This window comes from Paroedura picta, chromosome 7 (genome assembly GCF_049243985.1).
Source record: "Paroedura picta isolate Pp20150507F chromosome 7, Ppicta_v3.0, whole genome shotgun sequence".
Lineage (NCBI taxonomy): Eukaryota > Metazoa > Chordata > Lepidosauria > Squamata > Gekkonidae > Paroedura > Paroedura picta.
In genome coordinates, this window is record NC_135375.1 from 56,317,684 (window position 1) to 56,339,502 (window position 21,819).

The 21,819-nt window shown below is 41.2% G+C and overlaps 1 protein-coding gene across 5 annotated transcripts in view; it reads right to left on the reverse strand.

Annotated features, from left to right (window-relative positions):
* Nucleotides 1-17,467: 17,467 nt before the first annotated feature.
* Nucleotides 17,468-21,819, reverse strand: part of ZNF608 (zinc finger protein 608) — a 156,781-nt gene continuing 152,429 nt past the window's right edge. For 4 of the 5 annotated variants that reach the window (XM_077344432.1, XM_077344433.1, XM_077344431.1 and 1 more), the window contains 3 exons: nt 20,919-21,072; nt 19,131-19,212; nt 17,468-18,426 (listed from right to left, as the gene is read on the reverse strand). In XM_077344432.1, coding sequence (XP_077200547.1) covers nt 18,420-18,426; nt 19,131-19,212; nt 20,919-21,072 — 243 coding nt within the window. In that variant the 3' untranslated portion in view covers nt 17,468-18,419. Of the gene's footprint in view, nt 18,427-19,126; nt 19,213-20,918; nt 21,073-21,819 lie in introns of those variants that run through there. The other variant, XM_077344434.1, reaches the window with a different exon arrangement.

Consider the following 21,819-nt stretch of genomic DNA (forward strand, 5'->3'; position numbering starts at 1 on the left):
TATGCCTTACTTTTTTCTTCTTCTAGAGTTTTAGGGCTTTTAACCCTAAAGAATGGTAACTCAAACAACATACAGGAACAAAGCTTTTATTAGAGGCAGATTTTAGGAAAATGGGTTGTTCTCGGTTAAAAAGAACCATGCCTTTCCATAATGTACCTCTCCCTAAATCTCTCTGTTTATATTAGATCATCTCAGCCCAAGCAACATGACAGCATGTCTTACAGGGATCAGACATCAGTCTGTTTAAAAGAGACTTTCCCCCCAAACATCTGTCTGCCCTGAAGCTATGGTCAAGTACTTGGTGGAGGTCTGATAATTCTGCTCTTTTCCCCTTGTAGCTGTTCAAGTCTTCCTTAACTTGATAATATTGTGATAGTTTATTGCTGCATCATTTTGCTTAGAGAACTAAAATACAAATATGTGGTTGTACAAGCATAAAATCCACCAATAATGATCTTGTAATGTTTCACTCATAACCTTCCTACAGAATCCTGCCAATGGTTGCTAGGACCAGAATGCTAGGTTTTGGTCTTATCCAGCAAAGCAGTTCTTATATTTTGATCAGCAGATGAAAAAAAATGAGACTGGTATTGGGTGTAGGAGGGCAATTTATGCCAATCACTTCCAACATCCACACCTTGCAAGAAGTAGCGTGATACATCTTTATTTAGTCTGCAGAAATGCAGAGTGCCCAGTGCCTTTATAAGCAAGCCACTCATTTAGATACTATTCATTTAGTATATTTGATTTATATATTCATTCATTTGATTTATATACCGCCCCTCGCTGTGACGTCACAGGGCTGTGTACTGAAAAATGACAGCAGGGTGAATTACTGGAGATGGCTGGAGAATATCTTTAGAGAAGAAGAATGGCATGAGGTGATCTTCATTGAAAAGTCTGTGGGAATTGGCTGCCTAATTCCCTTTTATGCCGCTGACAATCTCCCCTGCAAGGCTGTCTTTAGTTTCTGGACTCAGCCACTGTTTCCTGTCATTCACTTCTCAGAAGGTTGTTCCAGCAGGAGCTTTGAAAGCTTTAAAATGCAGGTTCGGTGTAAAGTTCACAAGCAGAGCCTTAACTAGAGCTTTGTAAAACACAGCCTTGAGAAGCATAAGCATGGACTCCAGGCGATGGTTTTTGCTCAAAGAGTGGCGTGTTCTAGAATAAAAAAAGAGAGGCCCTGGCAGGCTCCCCTTAGCTCACTGGAACATTAGATTATTCACTTTCCCCAACTAATCAATAATTGTTATAATTAAAATTGATAGCTGCAAATAACATGACCAAGGGCCTCTGCCAGAATCCTGATTGTACATTTGGCTTGGGAAGATAGGTGGGAGCATGGAACACTTATTTTCCAATTTGCTTTTCGCTTGGTGCAAATTGCTTTAGCTGTAGCCAGCTGATTTAGACCTTGCCTAGAGGTACAAGAGATTAATTGGGAGCCACACTCTCATTGCTTATAGAATAGTCCCTGTAATTGGCGAGATTTGTTAGTGCCAGTTATAAAATAACTGAAGTGTCCCACTTTTCAGGGCATGCGGTTATTATTCGTTCAGCATGGTGCAAGAAGGAAACAATTAGAACCTCTCAAACAATTGAAATTGCTTTTAATTCTCTGTGTAAAACTGCTAGCCTACAGTCAATATTTCATAGCAGCAAACGTCAGTGTGAGTATGGTATTGATTCCCCTTTGCCTTCCCCTCCCCTCCCCCCATCCCCAAACTGAAAGCCACTTCAGGGTGCGCAAGTGAGAGGAGGATACCCTTGTTGCAACTTCGCTTCAGATAATGAAACCATTCTTGGTCACTACAGGCTTCCTTTGTCTCTTGTTACTTACACAGCTGATTACTAAACAAAAGGCAAATTCATCCTGCCTTCCTGACTACCCAAAAGCTGAACAACAGCAGAGCTGCTGCTTCAAACCAAGCGGCTACCCGCCTGAATTGAACAACAACAAAAATCTTAGCAAACCAGGCTCTAATAGTATTCTGCCAGCACCTTGAAAGAACAAAGGCACTGCTAGATGATGAACCCGTCCACACACAACACACACGGCATTTTATCTCAAGCAAGTTGTTAACTGCATGGCATCAGATTACTCTATTAGCACAGAGTCAGAGTTTCCCAGATCCCACCGGTTTCCAAGCTAAATGCACCATCTTCAGAATAAGAAGTTCGAGAGAGAAAATGGCTGCAGATTATTCTGTGTAGAAAGAACTCTCTGCTCAGGAGTGAAGTAGGGAGAGTTAACAGGGAGAGCTCTGCTTTGTTTAGTTTGCCTTAAAAAAAAGTATATCGAGTGAATCAACGAGCACAGGGAGCAGTTTTTCTTCAGGACAACGGTAGACCTAATGCATTTCAAGCTCTCCTTTGAGGGAATGACATAAGATTGTCATGCAAGAACAAGTGTTTAAATAAACACTTTACAAAGCTGGCGTTGTATTTCTTACAAATAAATTAGTAATGAGCCTCCCAAAGATGCCTGAACCCATCCTTCTTTTCAATTTTCCCAATTAGAATTATTCTCCGAGAGTTGCTGTTTGCTTCATTGTGGGAAAGCTTCCAGGTACGCACACATTATCTCGATTTATCTTACACGATAAATTGGAGCTCCAACAATGGAGAATGGGATTGGAAGAACAGCATTGGAGACAGGATTGAAAAGGACCCCTCCCTGTAATATACCCCAATCCAAATATACCCAAGTCAAATTACCTGTGTTCCAGCACTTTTTAGCTTTTAAAAGAACAATGTCTATTGTGAGTCTTAGACATGCCTATTTTGGATCTCAGTCATTAGTTATATAGAGGCTCTCTATGTACAATGGAACAAGTTGTCTATGCCAGAAGTCAAAAGCATCTATTCAGTCCAGAAGAGTATTCAGCTATCCATTTTATTCTCTTTAAATAAGATATTCCTTCTATATGTTGACTTTCTCTAGCTGCCTCCTATTTTAGCATGAATGCCATTATTTATTTATTTGGATATTCATAGCTTGCCTTTCTCCATAATAAGCACCCAAAACAATTTCATTCTTCTCTCCCGAATTGCATTTCTGTGTGGATATATGAATACATATAGAAGAAGGAGGATTGGCTCTTGGTAATCTTATCTATAATGTTATACCAAGGATGCACACTATATATACTGAAATTCTTTACAGTACATTTCATATTTAAGATCTGTTTCACAAGCCCTGCTCTTTAAACCACTACCCCCCCCCCATCCCACTTCAACAATGAGGTTGTGGTAATCAAAGACAGGACTTTTAAAAATAGTGGTGACTTCCATATGGAATACCCATTCCATTGAGGCTCACCTGGCACTTGTGTTGTTTTCCTTTAGGCCCCAGGCTAAGATGTTTCTGTATACCCAGACTTTTAATTAAGGGGTTGATTTTTAATGCTGTTATCTTAAGCTGTTTTTACAGTCTGTGTTTTGTAAACTGCCCTTGGGGAGGTTCCTGGAGAGATGGTATTAAAAATTCAAATCAATCAATCATTTCAATTATCACTTAAGTTTATAAAGGTGTCCAATAATTCCCATAGCATTGTAGGTTTACCATTGCCTCACAGGAAAGAACTCCATGTTGGACTTAATCCTGATAAGAGTTGTTGGACTTATGTATTATGTATCAGTGTCAAATCACATTGACTACCAGTTTTCGTTTGACTAAATGTTTCTGTACTGATATTTAAAGATAGCATTCTTAAGAGAATAATTTATTTGGTTGTATGGAAGAAAGATGCATGCTTTCTCAACTGTCTCCACTTTTGTTGTTTTATTTTGATTCTTAGGGTCACCAATGTTGTCCCATTCACAGAAGCACCAGTTTAAGTTAGGGTTCTTCCTACAGTTCTTGTCCTGAACATTATTTATCAATGGCTGTATCATTTACATAAGTATAATCACACTGTAGAAATGTATTTTACACATGTGGTGTGGTGCTTACCCAGATTCAGATCTGCATTCTTCCATGGAAACCCCTCAGGTCACAACTGGCCTAAGTGACCTTCCACCATTGTTGTGAGGATATTAGGGAGGAGAGGAGAATGATGGGAGCTGCTTGGGGTCCCCATTGGGGATAAAGGTGCGGTGACTCTCCCAGAGCATTCTCTGTCCTGGCCCCCACCTGGTGGAATGAGCTCCCTGAGGAAATCAGGGCCCTGACAGAGCTAAAAAAGTTCCTCAGGGCCTGCAAAAGGGAGCTCTACCACCAAGCATTTGGTTGAGACCAGGCATAACCATCAACATCTGCAGGGCACCTGCCCCCCTCCCTCCCAGAAATCCATCAATGCATTCTGGTCCTGGACCTGGACCTGTTTGCACTGTTACCATTGTTACAATCAGTGTTAATAGTATTAATGTTATGGCTATCTATATGCTATGGGTTGTTTCTTGTATTGTTTTCTATGTTTTATGTAAACCACCTTTAGCCTCTGTGGAGGGTAGTATATAAATAGAATCAATAAATCAATAAATGAATAAAACAATAAATAATTAATTGTGCCTCTCCACCATTGTGCTTGAGGCAACAGCATCAGAATTAGCAATAATTACAAGAAATATATTTATCCGTTTCTTTCTAGCCTTATTTTTTCCTTGAATCTTATATACACACAATAGAAAATTCTGTGTAAGTAGTATCTCACACCACCAAGATTCAATAGGATCTATAAAGACATCAAAATGAATGGCTGGAAGTAGTCACAGATGCTAGCTTTTAAGATGCGATACAGGGTTGTTGGTTCCTCTTGGAACGGTGGATACAAGTGTTCCGTATAGTGAGCAACATGTTAAGATAGGATTCTTTTGCAATCCTGATGCATTTTCTAAAAATGTTGTCAGGGACGATTATAACACATTTACTGACAATTTCTTAGTGCCTAATCCTTTCACTTCCCACCCTCTCCTTCCGTTGTTTTATTTTAATTTGCATACAACATCTGCCAGAAAGCAGTGTGCCCTGAATTTTAATTGACAGGAATGGCTTCAAAAGGTAGTGTCACCTGAAAAGGATACAGATGAAATAAGTACATATTAACCACAACACTTGTAATTGAAAAATAGTAGAAACCAAAGCTTCACTGCACATTTCAGACAATGCTTTGTCAGTTAGGGGAAAGAATGATAGATCATCCACGATGGAAATAGGATGAGTTCTTGCTCTGATGCTACCATTTGTTACTTATGTCAAAATGGCTGTGACTATTATCACTACATGGCACATCATGTTTCATTTGGGTTGTATGAGTTCTGTAATTTATGCTTCTATTTATGTTTGTCAATTTATGTTTATAAGTGTATTTTAAAAATGAAAAATACCTGCTAGGAATACTATTTTCCTAGAAAATAAGCATCGCAGCACGAGCAACTGGAAAATGCAACATCCCCTTTTATTATTTAGGAACAGAATAGTTTAATCCATCTATCTGCTTAATAGCATGTTATCATTGAAGACTTTTTAAAAAGGGAAATGTGTTTTCTGATGTTTTTCCTGTGTGCCAGGATTGCCATCTGTGCCATGCTATTGGTGTCATCATTCTCCCACTCATAGATAAATGAACAAGCACACCTTGTCATAAAGCTGCCTTTGGTCTACACGTGCATGTAAGCATGTTCCTTTTTTTCATCCTAGCACCATTAGTTCAAATTAGTTAAAGTCCACCCTCCAGCTATTTCTGCCTGGGCAGCTGATCTTTATAGTCTGGAGATGAGCTATCATTCTGGTAAATCTCCAGTTCCCACCTTGTGTTTGGCAACCCTAAGAGATGGCAAATGACCTTGTGATTTAGAAATGGGGCCTCAAAAGGTACAATGATTCAAAGTCCCCAGTCTTTCTGCCTGCCTCTTTGTGTATGTCATTCTGAGGAGCAGCCATTGCTGCCGCTTTTCCAAGAGCAATCCAGGGGTCTCTGTAGCCCAGTGCAATCCTTTTGCAGGGGCATGCATGAGTGAGGAGAACATTCTCCTTCAGCCTCACTGCCTGGATATGAGGAGAACTTCTGGGGGATCCTCAGATCTGGGTAGCATCTCTAAAGCTTAGTGGGGTAAAATGTTACAGAGTCCCCCCTCCAAACCAGTAATTTTCCTGGGAAGCTGATCTTTATAGTCTGGAGATGACCATTAATTTCAAGATATTTCCAGGGCCCACCTGGAGGTTTGCTTCTCTTGGGTTGGAAATATTCCTTGAGGTTTGGAAGTGGGCCCTCAAAAGGATATAATGCCTTTGCAGCCACTCAACCAACAATATAGAGGAGCCCCCTGGCCCATTTCAGGTCAAGAAAACATTGCAGAGAGGAGGTAAGGTTGCCAGATTGGTATAGGTTCATGTTCTGGAATTCAACACTTCCCAGGTGTGCTTGAACCTGCTTTTGGCTAAGATCAAGGACTGTTGTGCATAGAGAAACTTCCTCTTAGAGTTGCTAATTTCCAAGTGAGGTACAAAACCCAAACCAAACCATGAGCTAGTGCCTGTTGTATTACATGCTTTACTACTTGTTGTTGTTGTTGTTGTTAGGTGCGAAGTCATGTCCGACCCATTGCGACCCCATGAGCAATGATCCTCCAGGCCTTCCTGTCCTCTACCATTCCCCGGAGTCCATTTAAATTTGCACCTACTGCTTCAGTGACTCCATCCAGCCACCTCATTCTCTGTCGTCCACTTCTTCTTTTGCCCTCAATCACTCTCAGCATTAGGCTCTTCTCCAGGGAGTCCTTCCTTTTCATGAGGTGGCCAAAGTATTTGAGTTTCATTTTCAGGATCTGGCTTTCTAAGGAGCAGTCAGGACTGATCTCCTCTAGGACTGACCAGTTTGTTCGCCTTCCAGTCCAAGGGACCAGCACCAGAGTTCAAAAGCCTCAATTCTTTGATGCTCGGCCTTCCTTATGGTCCAACTTTCACAGCCATACATTGCAACTAGAAAGACCATAGCCTTGACTAAACACACTTTTGTTGGCAGGGTGATGTCTCCGCTTTTTAGGATGCTGTCTAGATTTGCCGTAGCTTTCCTCCCAGGAGCAAGGGTCTTTTAATTTCTTTGCTGCAGTCCCTATCTGCAGTGATTTTGGAGCCCAGGAAAATAAAATCTGTCACTATCTCCATTTCTTCCCCATCTATTTGCCAGGAATTGAGAGGGCCAGATGCCATGATCTTTGTTTTCTTGATGTTGAGTTTCAAGCCAACTTTTGCACTCTCCTCCTTCACCCGCATCAACAGGCTCTTTAGTTCCTCTTCACTTTCTGCCATTAGAGTGGTATCATCTGCATATCTGAGGTTTACTACTACATGATTATAAAAATTGAGTCCAGTGGCAACTTTAAGACCAACAAAGTTTTATTCAAACTCTGAGCTTTTGTGCATGCACACTTCCTCAGACAATTGTCATCTCCAATGTTGTTCTTCAGAGATACTTTTTCTAAGTACCACATATTTACATCTAAGAGAACTGAAGTAAAACCTAAGAGATTTTTTGGTACAACTGAACAGGTAACATTTTATCAGGTGTGGGATGAAATGGGTGCATGGTAATGACCACTACCCTGCAGTGACTGAAAGGGAAATGTTGGTCATGGTTGATGCCATGTATGATAGCTAAAATGCATATCAAATGAACCCTGACATAGTCTGTCAAGTGTGGATGTCTAACCTCCTTTTTAATGTGTTATGAGCTGCAGGGATTCCTGAGTTTTAATAACTATGTTATACCATAATTTCTTGTATGGAAAGGCAGCTCAATTGAGAAATTAAGATCTTATTAAGTATGAGATGGCAAAGGCATTTATCTTGATTTGTCTTTATAATGATGAAACAGTAGGGAGAAAGAAGTCCCTTTTATTGCCCTACTGATACTGGTGACTGCAGATCTTCTAGCGACACAGAACACTTCTAACTGCCCCACTTGAAACCCTGCAGACTATTTCACCAGCATAAATGGAGTCAATAAAAGACATTTGTTTATCCATTTTGTACCATATTTCAGGATCAGTCTGGCAATGATTGGGTATACGAAATATTAAACCAAGCTGACCTAGTATCTGGGAAGTAGCAAAATTGAGCCAATTTACTCAGTGGACATTACACAAGCCAATATTTCAATATAAATCTAATGCAAAAGTACAACTTGTGTAGTATCTTCTCTTTACAAAACAGAAAATAGCCAGACTCAAGCCTTGAAACAGATATCTAACAGATGTCACTGTTAAAGTTAGGCAGCTAGGTATTTGCATGTTGCTAATAAAAAAGTGAATATATCTGGACAATATAAAATGTCTGAACAGAAATATATATTTGTGTGTGTATATATATATATATATATATATATATATATATATATATATATATATATATATACATACATATATACACACACACACACATATACACATACACACACATATACACATACACATACACACACACACATACATATATATGCCCATGAGCATAAGAAATCTAGCACACTAAATTACATTTTGGATACTATCTATCATTTCCGGCATGTTCAGAGTTCCCAAGTAGCCTGAATGCCAAAGGCCTAAATAACAGCAAACTGCTGAATAAAAATAATTCCAGATGGGGAGCTGTGTTAGTCTGTAGCAGCAAAATAAAACAGGAGTCCAGTGATACCCTAGAGACAAGCTTTCATGAATCAGGGTTCATGTCATTAAATGAAGACTCATGAAAACGTACGCTGAAATAAATGGTTACTCTCTAACGTGCCATTTGATTCCAGCTGTATTTTGCCAAATAAAGAACTTTCCACCCAGATTTGCAGCCTCTCTTTTTTGGCAATGGCTGGGCACCTTGGCATGCACTCATCACACTGGTAAAGCCCCAACAGAGATGGGAAAACATTATGGAATGCATCCACCGGCATGTGGAAGAGCGAGGAGGAATGTCTGGTGCCGCTGGTTCTCACTCTGAGATACAGCCATTCGAAATCATTCCAACTGCTGCTACTGCTTGTAAAATGCATATTGATGGGGCCTCAACTGCTTTTCTAGAATCCCCTGTGTGGGGGAGAGAAGGAAAAAAAGCAATTGTTTACATCCCATGGATATGGGTGGTTCCTACTAAGCTTTTTACACATATTCCTAAAGAGAACATTTTTCTAAAATGAGTATGGGTGCGCTTCTCATTTAAAAGTTAGCACATTTAATGTATTTATTTATTATATTCATATACCGCCCTCCCTGGGGGCTCAGGGAGCCTTGTAGCATGAGGTAATCAGCAGAGTTTAATGCTTACGACTTTGATGTAACTGTTCCTTAAATTTTTATTTATTAAAATATAAATATCATAAAGCTGATGCTCTCTTCAGTCTTGAGAGTTTTACTGTTTTATTCCGGTTTAGAGAGATCTGTTCTGCAGTAGTTTGTTCTTGCTCTTTACCATTTAGAATTGAGGAAATCATTTACTTCCCCAAGGCCATGTTTCAACATGATCCTTGTTTTCCCAGTATCCCTATTAACTTTCACTTCTTCATAGAAGTTTCAGGTGAAACTGCTCTTTCATTTTCTTCTTATGAACAAAATCCTGTAGCAAATAAAGTGCTATTTTAGTAATAGCAAACTCCAATAACAGAAATTATATAATAGGAAAATGCTATTCAAATTCAAAATGCTTTTGGAACGACATAGGAAGAACTATACTAGAATACACTGAAACAGAACTGCCAGTATCGGTGGACTGCTCAATGGTTCATTTGCCAGTATTAAAAGCTGTTTCTGAAAGCGTCTAGTGCAATATTTTTTTATTTCTCAGTGTTAAATAAGGACCATTCCAAGTGATTAACAGTGGTGTTACCTGCCAATTGCCAAATTTATGGTAATAATTATTATCACCATGTATTAAGGCTTGCTTAATCAAAATAGATGAAAAATTCAGATTTGTGTGTGTGTGTTGAAAGCAATACTTAGCACATACAACACAGAAATTACTTGTAAAGACCTGGATCCGAAAGGTTTCTTCAGGCATGCCCCAAGCCTTGGGTGAACCCAGTAGAATTGTTGACTTCTTCTGCTTTGAAAAGCAGACTATTTCAACATATCACTAACTGCTTTTGCAACTCTGCTCTTTCAAAAATTGATCTATGGTGCAATGTTGGGTTATTTGAGAAGCACAAGCCTGGAGCCATTTGGATATGTACAACTAATACAGTTTGTTGGATCTGATCCTGCACCTCTAGCTGTGTGTGCGTGCACTAGGGGTGTTTGTCTCGCCCCCCCCCCCCCGAAAATCTTCCTGCAGGATCAGTTGGGCAGCCTGGTTAAGATCAAATTGCACAACACAGCCCACCCAGGAACCCTGCTGGCCAGCCTGGATTAAATAGGGCTGCCCAACAGACCCCTGCCAAGGAGCCAATCCAGCATAAGAACTCTCTGTGCAGACTTGGCTGGGGATATGTTATACAGCCAGGTTTGGGTCGGGCTGCCCAACAGAGCCTTCTCAACAGCCAATCCTGCAGGAAGAGTTCTCCTCACAGGCTCAGCTAGGCGGCCTACTTTGTACTGGACTGCTCGAGAGAGCTGAACCAGGAGCTGAACCTGTGGATGGAATTCTCTCTGGGGCTCTGCTAGACAACCTGGTATAAACCAGTCTAACCAACTTAGCCTGCCAGGGTCCTGTGGGGAAAACCAGGCTATTCAGAAAGTACTCCTTGTAGCCTCTGCTGGGGCTCTGATTTGAACCAAGAAGCTGATTCTGTGGGCAGAGTTTTCTTTTTGCCCCAAGGCGAAATCTAACTAAGGTCAAGACCTCTTCTTAAGGTTGCCAGCTTCCATGTGAGGCTCTCTACCCTACCTCCATCATGGGGAGTCTGCTATGGGGAGAGAAACGGAAGACGATTGGAAACGGCTTTGAGACACCTGAGGCCTGCTGGGTCACTGCAGCCCCTTCCCACTTCTCTCAGACCTCTCACAGCCCCACATCCCTCACAGGTTGTCTGTTGAGGGGAGACCAAGGGAAATGGTGTTTGTAAACCGCTTTGAGACTCCTTTGAGTAGTAAACAACAGGTTACAAAAAAAAAGTTCTTCTAAGTCGCAACCATGAAAGAAGCATGTGGGCACATAACATTTTATCACTAGTGAAAAAATGGAGACAGAAGGAGCAGGGTGGCTATCTGTGTACTGTGATTACCCCATGTGTATCAGGGCAGGGGGACATTTCAATGTCTGTGGCCTAATTCACACAAGAAAGGAAATGACGCAGAACTGTGAGGAATTGGTTGCCATGTAATCTCCCCCTAAGAAAAGTGTCCAGTCTGATTTTCCCTTCACATATCTGAAGACATGGCTCTGGAAAGCTCATCTGTAACCATTATGCCACAATTCCCAAAGGTCAGTCCTCTCCCACACTCAATGAACATTCCAAACCACAGGTTCTTGACACCCATCTCTCCAAACCCATGCCCTCATTTGTCACCATGCCACCACAACCTCCCCCACAATACACACATTCAACCCCATGCCCTTACAGACTGAACAACTCCTCTCCTTCCTCTTCCTACCGCCAAGCTCTAGCACCCATTGTATTCCTGGATACTGTGCTGGTAGTTTGGATGTGGATCTGGTCACAACAACAGCCGTGCCATGGTCAGACCACTATGCTCTAAAGGCTCGGCTAAGGCTCCCACCACCTCCTCAGTTGGGCGCCGAGCAAATTTTAGCTCGCCCACGGAGACTTATGGATCCAATAGGATTCCGGAATGCTCTGCGGGAACCAATGCCTCCTGGCACTTCTCTCAATGGCCTGGTCAGTGACTGGCATAACAGACTGCTGACTGCCATTGATAAGATAGCTCCCCGACGCCCTCTCCGGCCCCGTCTCAAGCGAGCTCCCTGGTACACCGAGGAGCTTCGCGACAAGAAACGGGAACTGAGACGGCTAGAGCGAGTTTGGAGGAAGACTCGTGACGAAGCCTCGAGAACATCTTATAGAATGCAGATGAAAGCCTATGAAATGGCGGTGAAGTCAGTAAAACGCAATTTTTACTCGGCTACCATCGCATCTGCAGACTCACGCCCAGCTCAATTGTTTAAGGTAGTTCGATCCCTCACTGCCCTGATTGAAGGGCAACAAAACAGTAGCCAATTGGATATCAGCTGCGAAGTATTTGCGAGTCATTTCGCGGACAAAATCTCGACACTCCGCCACGACCTCCCTCCAACCTTAGATACAAAAAGTGAACTAGAGGCCCCTTGGCCATCTTTGGAGAAAACTATGAGTAACTTCAGACGACTCACGCTGACTGAAGTGGACAGGATTCTAGCGACAACAAGACCAACTACATGCCCACTAGATCCTTGCCCATCCTGGCTCTTGAAAACAGCTGGCATAAAGATAATGGGCCCCCTCCAGGAGATAATAAACCTATCTCTAACAACAGGAGAATTCCCGGAGGGTTTGAAAGAGGCTGTGGTACGTCCACTGTTGAAAAAAACATCTCTAAACCCACAAGAGCCTAACAACTACAGGCCCGTGTCTCACTTAGCGTTTCTGGGCAAGATGATAGAAAGGGCAGTCGCAAACCAACTGACAGAATACCTGGAAGAAGCTTCGGTCCTAGACCCATCCCAGTCTGGCTTCCGGCCTGGCCATGGGGTAGAGACAGCGCTAGTCGCCCTGACGGACGACCTCCGTCGCCAGTTGGATCGAGGCGGGTCAGCACTGCTGATATTATTAGACCTCTCAGCAGCGTTCGACACAGTCGATCACGAGCTTCTAGCTCGCCGCCTCATCGATGCTGGAATACAAGGGACAGCTCTTCAATGGCTGATCTCCTTCCTCCAGGATCGTGGACAGAGGGTTGCAATAGGAGAGAAAACATCAGGCCGCCGGCAACTTACTTGTGGAGTCCCACAAGGAGCGGTCCTCTCTCCTATCCTATTCAACATCTTCATGCGCCCTCTCGCACAGCTGGCACGGATGTTTGGGCTGGGTTGCCATCAATATGCAGATGACACCCAACTCTTCCTCCTGATGGATGGCCACCCTGACTCTCCCCCAGAAGCATTAGCCAGCTGCCTAACACATCCTCACTTTATGGTGGCAAAAATTGAACCGGGGAGAGGGGTGTGTGTGCTCCAACCATAAGATATATGGTGCATTCAGTGGGAAGGCAGACACTTGGGGTGCACCAGGACACCCAGCCCGGCTTCGGCTAGCTTTACTTCAGTGCTGAAGCTTTGGGGCTCAGTGAAGGTGTCCTGGCGCTCCCTGATGTGCCCTTCCAGTTGTGGAAGGCCAGGGTTTTGTGGGTGGGTGCTGTGCACAACAACCAATTCTGCAGAGGCACATAGCCTCTTGGAAGAGAGGAAAGAGCCCACTGGGGCATTTCTCCAGTGGCATTGCCAGCCTTGGCCCAGCTTGGCTCTGAGGCTTGGTAACCGGGTGGGTTCTTCCAAAGCCTTTTGGGGCTCTCCTCGGCCTCTTCATCTCTGACAAGGCCTGCGGCACTTTGGGGCGTCCTCTTCCAGTGCTGGTAGTTTATTCTGATTCCCATGTCCCTGGATGACCGCTGTTAACTGAGCATTCGTAGGCTTAACAGAGGGGCTTTTCGCACGCCTTCAAAATCGCACATTGGTTGCCAATTGAAAACGCTATTGATTTGCCGTTATGCACAACGTCGTTGACAATCTGCCACACACCTGAAACCGATCCGCAAAAAGTGCTTCGTTGTAGCACTTTCAGGGAAATCCCAAAAAGTGGATTCACCCTCCGGAAAGCGATACACTCCTGCAACCAATCTGCAACACTAGCGAAAAAGACCTGTGCGTTAACATTGTTGCGGTTTCTACAAAGTCCCTCCCCCTGGCTCTCTCCTCTGATCTTCCGGCGAAGCGATCGCCATTTTTTTTTTCTCCGAGCGAACGGGGATAAACGCACCAGCGAGCCTCTTTCTGTTTAGAAGCTTTCCCAGCTTCAGTCCCTCCCCAGAGTCACTAAGCACAAACACAGAGAAGCCCGTTTGCTGATGTATTTTCCCTTTATTTTTTACACTTTTTTCGGCCGAAAATCGGGCCCGTGAGAGAGGGGGGGATTTTTTTTTTTCACTCGGAGGGAGCGTGGCAACGATGAAACGACAGCTCAAACACACCAGGCAGCTGGATGGGTCTCTCCGTTGCAACGAATCAACACAGATTCGTTGCAATGGGTGTGTTTTTTTTTAAAAAAAAACTTTCTTAAAGGGAAAGGGGCTGTTTGGGAGCATGCTAACGGCCACCCATTGGCTGCTTGACGGCCAGGGGCGGGACGAGCTTGGCAATAGCGGTTCCTGGCTAGCGATTTTTGCCGAGACCGGAAGCCTGTGGGAAATGCTACAAAACGCAACTGGATTCCACTACAAAGGCAGGTATGCATAACGACGAATTCCACTATTTTAAAGGGCTGCTGGGAAGTTTCCACTTCCTGTTTCTTGGTTTCAGTGTGGAGACAAATATGGGGGCTCAAATTGGGGGCAAACAGATGGCAAAGGAGTCCAAAGGCTCCCAATGAGGACACTGGAAATGGTCTGGGGTGCAATGCCAAACTTTAAAATCAAGAAGTATTGCCACATGACAGATGGGTGAATCCTCAGTCCTCACATGAAGCATGTGTGTCTGTTCTTTATGAACAGGCTATGGAAATGGAACACATTGGCTTTATTTGTTCCAAGAGAACCTTTGTGGAGGCATCATCAAGGGGAATGGAAACCAAGCTAGACTTTGTGGGCTGCTCTGGAACCTGTTGCTTAACAACAGTGGAATTGTTCAGGTGTGGAGGAACTTTGTTGACATCATCATCAGAATGGTTGGGAGATTGATATAAAGAAGGTGGAGATGAAAATGCAGGTATTGGAGAAAGCTGGGCTAGATGAATTGGGAAAATTCGATAGCAAGGCTAGTCGAAATGCATTCTGTCAGCAACAGTGGTGACTCTGAGGTGAGCCTGGAAACAATGGAATGTCGATGCCTTAGCGGAAAAGAATGGGAGTCTCAACACTTCATTTTCTTTGAGGGCAGTTCTGATATCGAGTGAATTGGCGCTGGCATGGCGGTAAGAACCTAAGTTGGTGCTGATGCTATCAAAGCAACCCTTGATCTTTTTCAGAATTTGTTTAATTTGGGGGTCTTGAACTCCCAAAGCCTACTCTGACTAACTCAAAACATCTGCTGGTGCCCCCCCAGATGGCCCCTTCCATGACTGAACAATTTGACTACCCCAAGGATTTGTTATAATGTTCTATGTAACTATTTTACGACATTCTATGTAAACTTCCCAGAGCCGTTTGCCCAGAGCAATATAAAAATCCAAATAAATAAATAAACGAAGTAGCTCTCAGATGTGCAGCTCTGTTCTCTCTTGCTTTGGGTGTGAGTCAGTGACACGCAGGACATGAGGCAGTGTTATGCCCTTTGCCTAGATAAAAGAGACAAGAATGGTGGTGGTTGTTTGGGGCCATTTTTGCACCACAGCCGTAGAAGCTGTTATGCTTATAATTAACCATGAGGTAAAGATTAAAGAGAAGGAAAAAGGCAGGAAGGGGTATAATGTGAGGATAAGGTGCAGCACTCAAAGGATGGAGAAGGATCTTTTTGTGAGCTTGTTTGCTCTCCCACACAACAGCACTTTATTGTGTTCAATCTGCCTAATGGTTGACACAGGATAGAGACATGAGGCCTTGAGATCAGAATCTACAATATCTTCCCTCTTTGCTTGGTTAAACAGTTCTGGAGAACTCAGGTGCTTACAAAAAGATATTCCATGGCTTTAAAATTTTACTTATTGTTTAAAGTCTTGGTAAGCTATTGTGTCTGAAAGCACGGATTTAATGGCAGTGTCATGAATGCAAAAAAAAAGTACATAAAGTGGAAGCCTTGCCTTAATTGGAAAATTAGACAGTGAAGTCTGGTAAAACAACAATAAAGCTGACAAGGAATTTGAACAAATTTCTAGCATGTAAAATCAGCCACAAACATTTCTTTAAATACACCAGGAACAAGAAAGCAAACTGGTAGTGAGAATGGTTGCCCTTATGTACTTATGGGTTTGTTGAAAACAGGATGTTTGACTAAATTAACCATAAAACTGAATTTAAAGAATTCTTGTTCTTAGGTTGGGTACAAACTGGGCAAATAAAGAAAAAGAACTACTATTCTGCATAACACGCACATAAGACTGTTAATTCCTCAGTAAATGTTAATTACAAGATTAAATTAGTAGTATCACCACAACCTCACAATATCATTGCTTGTTTCAACACTTGCTGTAAACAATGGACATGCCTAATGGTTTTGATGTAAGGTGGAGTATTTTTTAACATCAAAATCAATGCTCAGTCATGAAGTTCAAAGTGGATCTGGGCGGTTCTCTCTTAGCATGAATAATATCCAGCTTGTTGCAATATAGTGTTCTCTCTTATAGAAACCTCTTAGCCGCTTGATTTACTGACAGTGAAATTATCAGTAGTGCAAGTGGAAGGTGACTTGAAATTTTAAATGAATCCAACCAAATCAGGTTAGAGCTAATCTTCAGTCATACTCTATGACAATCATGATGCCAGTGCTGCTGAATGAAAAATACCCAGCCAAGCTGTTCTGACCATTGAGGGAGATTATCCATTATGCTTCTGATGATAAGGGTTGGAACATTCAGTTGTTCACTGTGATATTTGTGCTAAGCACTTTGCGGAAAAAATTGCTTGCACCTGACATAACTTAGAATCCATGGGTTCAACTGTTTTGGATGGAAGAACCTAGCCCACTATATTTTATCCCTTTCTATCTTAACTTAAATCTAGCCAGTAGTTGGGAGTGGTTGGTAGGGAAGAGTTTTTGATATGCTGCAGTGATTAATTTCTATCTGGCTGATCAGTACCAAGTACGAGTGTTGTGGAATAGCTTTTTAGGTCTTGGGCTTTTATACTACAGGTTCCAGCAGGGTTCTAACATGCTATTTAACACTGATCTGAAACTTGGAGTATGTTTGTTAACTGCCTTGTTGAAAAGGAAAGACAGGACAAAATCTAATAAAAAATGGGTTTTACCGTCATGACTCATTTGACACATTTTTACAACTCAGCTGTCTTTGAACCATAACTATTTATTAATCATGGGAGTATGTTTTTTCCCACCCAAATACCAATAGGCTGTAGAACATTTTTAGGGAATAATTAAACTAATTATCATTGTTCCCTCAATGGACACTGGAACAAAACATGGCTGTTTTCTGAAAAGTCTAATGACTTCCAGTGGTTGCTTCATAGCATAACAACTTCCAGGATTCCTGAGGAGGCTGAGGATGCATGCCATTATCAGTTTAATGCTATGTGGTAGAAAGGAAAGGGAACAACAGGGCTCATACTGTCCCTTTATCGTACAGTAATTGTTCTTCAAAGAAGTCCTTTTTAAAATGGACGTTGTATACATTAGAACATGCCTAGTACTTAGCGACTTATAAATCAATCATGTAACACCAAAAAGTACAAAAACAGCATTTTTTAATTCTGATTGCCAAATTATTTAAGGCAGGTATAAAAATGAAAGCATTCAATATACATTTTACATAAAATAAACTAGATTACAGCATAAAACAAGTAACCAGGCAATGGCATTAAAGTCTCTCTTCTAAAACGGGATAATTGTAAACATTAAAAAAAAGACTGCAGGACTATTCAAGTAATAGAACAATCACAGACGTCTTCTGGTATGCAGGCTATTGGGTTATTTGCCATTCAAGATTATAAAAAGGACATTTCATTATTCACAGATGCTCATTATTTCCCCATTTAAAATCTATACATTATGTACAACAGTTTATGTGGTTCTGGCAACCCCATGCCTTCCAAATGTATATTCTTCACAATACACAATTACAATGAACGGTTAATACAGTAACATTTTACACTGATGCATCTTAATAAGAGCCACCAAATAGACATCTAAATTGTACCAAAGTGTCATTGTCGTCATCACAGTTAGCCTCTATTGAGGGTTGTGGGCAATATTAGAAGGGTATACAAGGTTCAGGCACACAGATACATAACATTAGTTATTTACAATTTAAAAAAGCAAAAGGAAAAGAAATGACCTTTTGTGGTTAACACTTTCTAAACAAGACAAATACACTTTTTTTTTCATTGTGGTTTACAACTTAGCAGCAGACCCTGTGTGCGAGCCTGATTACTGATACAAAAAAGTAAAGAATATATATATATATATATTTATATAAGCATATATATATATATATAAAACAGAAGTCTAAATACAGCAACATTTGTAACTCTGTGATAAAAATCTGCAATTTACAAAAATGAAATGACTTGTTTTTGCCTGCCATTAAGGCATTTCAAATTAACACCATGGAACTGATGTCTGTAATAAAGCGCTTTTTTCATGTGATCCGGTCACATGACTACGTAGATTTCCAAAATCATCATTCTCTGAAACGGAAAAGGGGGGAAAATATCAGATTTTAGAATAATGTCTCATTCAATCTTTTAAATCATCCATCAGCTAAATTCAAATCAAATCAAATAATACTGCAGCAACACTACACGGGCTTATTATAAATTGCAACAAGCTAGTTTGCATTTAATTATAGATAAGGTTTCCATTTCCTTAGAAAGGGTGGAAACTAGTCCTATTTAAAAGCAGATAAATTATTTACTAAGAAATACACATCACAGATTATGTGAATGTAAGTGCCCCCCCCCAATTTTCTACTAATACTTTGTGAATCAAGACATAAGAAAGAGATGCACATCTGGATTACAAAAAGGCATGTATCTATCTATACGGCAAAATCAATTGACTTCAAAAACAGCAGAGCCTGCCCCTCTCCAAACCCCCTAATCCATGGAGTGCTAAATGACTTGCTTTGACATGATTGGTAAGATATGTACAAATATTTCAGGAGACAATAGTCTGCTTTGGTGATTAATTATCTGTGCAATGGTAACAGCTCCACAGGAAAAAAGCATACTATCTATCTAGAGAGAATAATGCCACTATTAAATGAATAAACAGCTGCCCTCTAAAGACTGCAGTCTATGCAGCCCTTTACTCTTGAAACCTGCAATTTGCTGCTTCTCCTTCCTATTAAGATGTCTGCATGAGTATAATTCAAGGTTTACAGGGTATTTACCTTCTTTGTGCAGGAAACATACCAGATGCAGATGCCTGAGCAGCCACCTGCTGAGTGGCAACAAGGGCAGCAGAGGTCAGCCCTGGAGGAAAGGTGAAACAGTATATCTCAATGGATGCATTTTCTCAGTTTGCTGGCACTTCAGAAAGTCGACAATAGCTGTGGTCCTCAGTTTTAACAAGACAAGAATCACAACAGCACTGCTGCCCTTTGTGCAAAAGGCATACATAATTATTGCAGGCAAGCAGAAGGAGAAAAACTGGCCTGCCTGTTCTAACCAGCACGCCTTCTTAAGATTTTTCCTTAACAGGCATTTTATACAGGGAAGAAGGCATTCCGCCTTATTGTATTCTTTTACAAGTGCCACACTGCATGGTGCTAAATGGCTTGTATGAATTTTTGAATAGGAAGCTCTATAGAAATAATAGGCACCAGGAAACAACAAGAATCAAAAGTCACAGTGAGTTACAGCAATGATGTGGTAGCTGCTCAGAACATAATACTTTCAGAATAGCTATCATTTTAACATTTTTCCTTTTGAATGCACATAATGTATCCCACAAGGCATTTGGAGCCACTGAATTGCATTTGAAACAGTCAAGATTTCTACAGAAGAAAGAAACTGTTAAGGTTCTGAATGAACATAATGAATTAATGCCATTTAGGCCAAACTGAATAACATCTCTTTGATACAGGTGAGAAAAATCTGTTTTTCAGATTGCTAGAACGCAGGGTCATAGAAAATGGCTTTCATTGTGCCTTACTAAGTAGCCATTTGTACCTCCAATGATATGTGGTATCTCTCTCTCTCTATAAGCCACATTCTATAGCTCTAAGAATATTAGGACTCACTGAACTGTGGATTTGTTTTTTTTAACATGCATCTTTGTTCCAATAGAAAAGAAATCACTTCATATCATGTCTTTAGTACTGTTTATGCAAGGTAAGTTATGCAAAGTGGTTTTCTTTTCTTTTTTAAAAAAAATCACCTGTTTTCTCACCAATTTACTATGAACTCACAGAGCATATCTTTCCCACCTATATTATGTGAACATGTCCAACAATCTAATACATCAAGCAAAACTGAAAATAACCTACTGTTTTTTAAAAATAGTATTATGCGATCTTTAGAGAAGATAATTAGCAAAAGTGTTCTGTTCTGGGACCTACATGTGGATTAATCTTCATATCATGTCGATAAATGTAGTGGAGAATAAAGCTGGTGTAACCTGGGATGCATGCATCTGTCCTAAACTGCAACAGCTACACTGGCTACCTATCTATTTCCAGATCAAGTTCAAGGTGCTGTTACTTCCTTTTAAAGCCCTAAATGATCTGGGACCATCATATCTGAGGGATCAGCTCTTTCACTATAATTCCATTTGTATGCTGCATTCATCATTGCACAGCTAAGTGATGATGTCAGGCTCCTGAGGTCCACTTGGCAACCACAAGGACAAGGGTCTTTGGTCTCATCCTGGTGAAATGCCTCCCCAGACAAGGTTTGAGCTTCTGCAGGACTCGCAAGACAGTCTTGTTCAGGGAGGACATTGTCTGATTTTGTTCTGTTGGCCCTCCTGGAACTCATCCACCCATTCGGTTCTTCATATTTTACTGATTATTTATGAATGGCCAGTGTATGATTTTATTATCTTATGTATTATCATATGTATTTTTATCTGCAATTGTTGTTTTATGTTGTAATCTGCCCAGAGCCTTTGGAAAAGGGCAGAATAGAAATCAAATCAATAAAGTTCAACCACTTCAGTAGCTCCATAGCAGACTCACCTTGAAATGGGTCATATTGGCCTGGAATCAATGGATAGCCCATTCCAACATGAGTGTGGTGATGTGTATGAAGATGCCGCTGGCTAAATGGCGAATGCCGATCACGCTCCCTTTCTGCTTCCCTCTCACGCTCAGCTGTAGATTTTTCCACAGGCTGGCAATCAAAAAGTATTAAAACAGTCAACATAATCTCAGGATGCAGAAGATCACAATCAAGCACACATTAGATTGGGGTTCTTTGCAGTCATTACTTAGGTTACTTTCTATCTTGAGAAAGCCGCCATTTCTCAGGAGGCCTGGTGCTACCTTTTGTAGCAAGAGATCAGAGGATTCGTTGGTGCGGCAGAAGAGTTTCACACCCTCTCCATACCCATCAGCTCTTTGGACCTCAGTTACTTTACATTTTGCTTGGCAAGTCCAAATTGCACCTCTGGCCCTGTGAGTCAACTTGTTCCCACTGCCATTCTATTTTACACTGGGAACAAAATCAGTACTAGGCTGGCCTGGGAGGCAGAATATCCATTTTAATTGAATGTTAGGATAAGTGGATTTTGTTTCAGAAATTAAAATGTGTTCTGACTTATTCAAAATTACAAACCTATTTCATATTCTGATAGTGAAACTGCAAAAACTTTGCAGATCTTATCTAATTATCCTTCTGCTCAATATATATGTACACATTTAAATCATAAAACCGAGTGCCCAATTCATCCACAGAAATTAATACAGAAATAAAAATTAAAACCTATGTATCCTGAATGGCAGCGTATTTCAGTGATGCAGTCCAACTTTCATTTTATATCTCAAAATAAGAATATTTTACTATAGTATAGCAAGGTCTGAACTTTCTGTACCTATACATTTCCATCCAAATCTACAGAAAGCCCCATTTGACATAATG